At 43.6% G+C, this 5,556-nt stretch overlaps 1 protein-coding gene across 1 annotated transcript; it reads right to left on the bottom strand.

Annotated features, from left to right (window-relative positions):
• Positions 1 to 2,805: 2,805 nt before the first annotated feature.
• PHALS_03101 (Nuclear matrix protein) lies at positions 2,806 to 5,119 on the bottom strand (the record flags this gene model as incomplete). The annotated part of the gene is made up of 8 exons (XM_024721779.1): positions 2,806 to 2,823; positions 2,897 to 2,916; positions 3,001 to 3,321; positions 3,407 to 4,037; positions 4,104 to 4,232; positions 4,304 to 4,582; positions 4,655 to 5,029; positions 5,090 to 5,119. The coding sequence occupies 8 exons, from the start codon at positions 5,117 to 5,119 to the stop codon at positions 2,806 to 2,808; spliced, it is 1,803 nt and encodes a 600-aa protein (XP_024572922.1).
• Positions 5,120 to 5,556: the final 437 nt, after the last annotated feature.

Here is a 5,556-nt window from a genome sequence, read left to right as displayed (position 1 = left end):
GTCTGGAGGACGTTAAAGTTGCTACTCGTTGTAACTTTAGCTAGCGTTTTTGGACGAATTCCATTAGCATGCTGGCAAAGTCCTAGTCAGCAGGCGAACCCTTTCCATTTCGCTGGCTGCGAGTAGTTAGCAGCAACACGAATAAGACTCCAGCCTGTAGTGCCAAAGGCCGTCTCGCTGTGCGCTATTTTGCCGTGAAGAGCTGTAGCAAAGACAATAAACGTTGTCTTTGTGTAGATTTGTGGATCGAACGCTACAGCAAATATTCGTGTGTGTCTGGAATTACCACAGCTGCATATGATAGCTGATCGTATTCAGGGCCGGCCTGGTAAAGGTGATAGTAGATGGCCAAATAAACTCGTCAGCTAGATCAAATGTATAGATTGAAGATTTATTGAACGATATTCGCTGTGTTAGGAACGCGTATACCCTATATAGTGCACTCTCGCAAAAAATAGCTCGTTGCACACAGAGCCGCGCATGACAAGCTCTTGAGGCCAAACAAATGCGAATACAAATAGCTGTAGTGTTTATCACATCTAAATGATCATTTTACATTTAGCCGTAGTTTGATGTGCTCTGCTCGAAAAAGCGTATTAAAATTAGGTCGGCGTTGAGATCACTGTAAACACTCGACGCATTAATCAAGAAGTGGTCGGCAAGAATGTCAAACTCACCAAATCAATACCTGCCTCCGAGATCTCTGATTTTATTTCCTGCTTTAGTACACTTCATTTGTCTGCACTTTGACGCCGGTATTGCCGACAAGTGCTTTGGTCAGCTGACTTGTTGCTGCTGGCCGATAGGCTGCTGGCCGATGGGATCGCCACGGTCCATTAGCAGCGAAGAAAGCATTTATACTGGTGCGGTGAACTGGAATTCATGTCCAATCTCAATGATCATTACAATACGAGCTCGAGGAAGCGCCCATGGATGGGGTTGCTTAGCCGTGACTCCAGACACGATTCATTCATACTGATCGTCAATGTTTATATCTTTGGTCAAGAAAGTTTAACCCTTGGTGGCGCAGCTCTCTCAACAATGTCATGTCGGAGCTCGATTAAACGGCGAAAGAATAAACGAAGATGACGGCTATTAGATGATCAAGTACGCACCATTTACCTCAGGTAGCTGAAAAGTGCTATTGTTGGCAGATTTCTTGATTTGGTGCGTACGGTTTGTGGTCTGCTTATCCTCGACAGAATATTGCATTACATGATGATCGTAAATGGAAGTCACTCTGCTACACCATCATAACATCAATTGCTATGACACACAGCGGAAATTTCCGTCCTCGTTCATGCGTAAAAACGAGAACAGAATGTAAATAGGGTTCCATCGGTCTCGGCGGAGTCCAAATATTTATGAGGTCGCACGGACTTTCGTAGAAGGTGGGCTGTGGAAACATGCTGAAGTGTTGAGAGTGAAACTACCTCACATCTCACATTTGTTTTGCATGATAAATAAACTCAATGGTTCAGCAGAGTGTTAGAAAGCGAAAAAGCCGAGATTCGTCGATCGAACTTATCCGGTTAACTTGATCACGACGCGACGAATTGAGAAGTGATCCTGTGTTTCCAAAAGTTTAATGGTTCGACATATGTTCTACTGTGTTTGTACTCGTGGGAACACATTCAACCCGCTGACAAATAGACTCGTTTGAAATATCGTTCTTGCCTGGGAAAGCTGTCAACTGCTTCTCGTGTATTTTCGTCACCGTTGGTGTTGCTGTTCTTATCCTTAAATAGATGCTTGCTGAAGTACCATGTTCACCGGCGTCGTACATCACACCTAGAATTAGATGAATTGTTGTGCTAAGGTGCGACAATCCTCCACACTCAGTATTCTGAATGGTCTAAGCTGTACGTTCGGGTTTTACTACATAAGGTTGCAGGAGCGCTAATATCCTCGCTTGCATAGCTAAACTATAGCAAAGAGAGGCTATTTCACTAAATATTACTTTCGTTATTCAGCATCTGAATCGTAAGCTAGCGATAGGCAACTATCAACGGTCATACCAACAATCTGTGCAATCCATAACGATAAAGTGGCGGTGCTCAAACAATGCGCTTGCAGATATGGCATTTATTGTAGTAGTCACTACAAAAGCCGAACGCGTTTAACATGTTTGTTTTCCGACGCTTACTTGGCGCTATCTAAATGTATTGTACATATCATACGTCATAGAGATGAGTAATTTCTCTACATAAATACGTTTTGTACAAAAGATGCACAACTTAAAATTGATGGAATGAGGTGTTCTTTTAGAGGTGTTCGGAAAATGCAACGGCTGACTTGCGCTTGATATTGACTTCTGCATTTTTTCATGCCTGAGGGGGAGCTCTTAGCTGAATATAAGATTACTCCTTGAGGTGGGACAACTCGAGCTACTTATATACGAAAGTATCAAGCATGCTATGCTGGAAGGTCTATATATAGACCGAATGTTTTGACCAGTGCCTGCGATAGTATTGATTCTGTCTTAAAGTCAATTACTCGTGAGACTTATATCGGGGTGAACGCAAAGCAGAAAGTAGCGATTAAAACTGACGTTTGTGAATTTCGGTGCAGCAGATCGTGTCGATTGGAATTTTTACCGCTATGGTAATGCACGTTGTGTTAAGCTTCGAGGATCATCGAACGAAAAAGACAAATATGAATTAAATTGTCGACATCTTGGCGGTAAAAAAATACTTTTTGAAAAGCCTTGGGTGTATTTGTTGCCTTGTCAAACAATAATATTATAGCCAGAAAATCTTAGTCAATTTGCTAGTCAATAATACGAAGAGTACCCATATTATAACTTTAATCTGCTCCATTGTCCTACGAAAAATAAATATAAGATGATACTAAGACACACGTGCTCACCAGATTCGCATCATAAGCATAATTATACCTTAATGTCGTCACTGCGGCCTCAAACACGTCCTATACGTTCCGATTTGCCTGAAACGTTGTTAGGTGATCCGCTGCGGTCTCGTTTAGTACCCCTCGACTTACTGGCAAGGACGACACGATCAATTTGATCATCATTTTTCTCGATTCTTTCACGTTCAGTGCCAAGCTTCGGCGAGGAGGTAAGAGTATTTGTGGGTTCTTTGCTCATATCGCTGGGATTTAAGCCAAGAATTCCCTTGACAAGAGCATCCGTACCCTTGACTGCCAAGTCCAAGTGCTTAACATTGGTCTTCATCGCAGCGCGCATCGTTCGCCAGCAGAACATCTCATTTTTATCCGGCCAATACTCTTCTTCGATTCCGTTCTCAGGATCCCATGCTTCTTTAAAGCGGTCCGTATACACCTTCAGAGAGACTTCTGTGGCTTTATTGCAGATTTCAAACTTTATAAGTATTACTGGCAATTTTCCACAAGATCGTAGCATGCATGTAGATTTTCCACAACGTACCTCTTTCTTTGCCCTTTATCTTTTCCAATATCTTTGACGGTTTCGAGCTTTCTGACAAAATCTGCTCTAGAAGCAGGGATGTAAGCTGACGACGAGGACGCTTTACATCTGGTGTTAGAGCAGCAGAAGTATCGTTTTCCATTGCAGCTGGGTATCGTTCGTAACCTGGACATTTCTCGAGCTTCCACTTTACCCAATTGCGCTCGCGTTCTAAGACGTAAGATACCATCTCACTATATCCTTCCCCGTCAGAAGGTGTTTGCTTGAGCAACGCGACAACGCGGTCAGTCAAGTCGGCAAACTTTGCCTTTGGCGTCGTACTGTCGGCAGGGGGCTTAATCCTTGCCATATCACTAAAAAGAATGAGAAACTGAGTCAACATGCATTCGCGGAGAATTGGATCTCGCAACTGAAGACGGAAAAGACGGCTGTTTGTCAGATACTTCGGCTGAAAAAAATGCTCTTGAGAAATCGGTTCTATTGGACTTTTACCAGCATCGCCATCAAATGCATGCAACGTCACATCGGCCTTTATGTTGACGCCGTTATTAGCGTCTTCTGAGCGCTTCAGATCATCTGGCGAGAATGCGTTACCTTCGAAGGCTGCGAGCACCATATTCAGCTCAGTAAACTGCAAAACACAGATACCAATTTACTGAGCGCTCAGGAAAGAAATACAAATAGTAATGACACGTACAAGCTTTTCCCAATTCTCTACCGACTGCGTGGCTAATTGATGTTCGCGAAAAAAACTTTGTAAATCCCAAAAAGTGCGATAGAGATTGTAGTCAATTGGACTGGCATCAACGGTGGCACCACTGTCTATCTACAAATAAGCGGGGCATACTGCATCTTGACAACAATCCATGATTCAGCATCTACTTGTTTTGCACAAACCTCAAGTCTAAGAGCGGAAGCCTTGATAACATCTGTCGCCTCAGCCTGGTCAAAGGCATCTTCGTCTTCAAATACTGTCACATTGGTCACATTTGCTTTGCCAGTTAGATTCACTGCTGATCGCTCCGACAGCGCAAATGTGAACGACAAGAACATTAAGATCCTGCCGCAAAAGACACTATTGTGCGTCTTGGAAAGGCGGCGCAGTAATGCGTTGCACATCCGCAATAGGCACAATGATGCTTTGGTGGTGCGGCCTTTTTCAGCGATAAAAGCCGGCTATATTTTGCGAAAAACACACATGAATACATTTTTCATAATTTCTCAGATCAAAATCTCGACGAGACACACCGTCGTGAGCTTGTCCTTGCGAATTTCAAGAAGTACCCACACTTTTTCGCACGTGCTTATAGTTTGTCCCTCCATGAGATCCTCCAGTATCTTATATGGCGTGCTATTCACTAAGAAACCGCTGGTCACGCCAATTATACATAAATCCAGGAGCGCAGGAATGCCCACGCTGCTGGGCGTGGCATGGGACTCCGTCATGAGCTTCCACGATAGCTTTTCCACTACTTTTTGCACTGCCATCTCAAGTACGTTGTGCGTAACTTCTTGTGGTTTCGGAATCTTAAGCACATGCTCAACTGCTTCCAACGTGTGGCAATGCAAACGGTCTAGTCGTGACAATGCATCGTCACGCGCGAAAAAATCGCCAATTGATTTCTGGAAACATCAACGTAAATAAGACATGTATACATCAGAAGAGGAGAGGGAGGAACTTACCTCCGCGGTTTTGAAAAGCTCCAGGGACATTTTAGACGATAAAGTGGCGATGTACCGGTCCTTATTTCGTGCAATATAGCAATATATTTAGCCAATGAGAAAAACAGAAGGAAGAGCCACATAGTAACTACAAAAAGTGACGGCAATTCTTGATATCAACAATCTTGCAATGGAGCACGCACCGTATCGTGGCGCACGTACACGTAGCACTATTGTCGCTACTGTCCCGCGACAAAGACCGGCTTCTTTTTCTCGATTTGTCTCGATAAGTGGTTTGGTCTGGCCTTCTTCATGGACAAGTATAGTGACATGACATGGTTCCTCAGCAATTTACACAAAATCGATGTCAAATAAGCGACAGCCTTCAAAGCTCAAAGAGAAAGCTTTATCTCTGCTATGATTTTTTTTCCCCTAAATCCGGATCGACCATTCATGTCGTCTGCTATGCTTCACCCTTTGCCTTACGC

This window comes from Plasmopara halstedii (assembly GCF_900000015.1).
Source record: "Plasmopara halstedii genome assembly, contig: Scaffold_208, whole genome shotgun sequence".
Classification (NCBI taxonomy): Eukaryota; Oomycota; class Peronosporomycetes; order Peronosporales; family Peronosporaceae; genus Plasmopara; species Plasmopara halstedii.
Note: the sequence above shows the minus strand (reverse complement) of the source record. Positions and strands in the feature narration are given on the sequence as shown.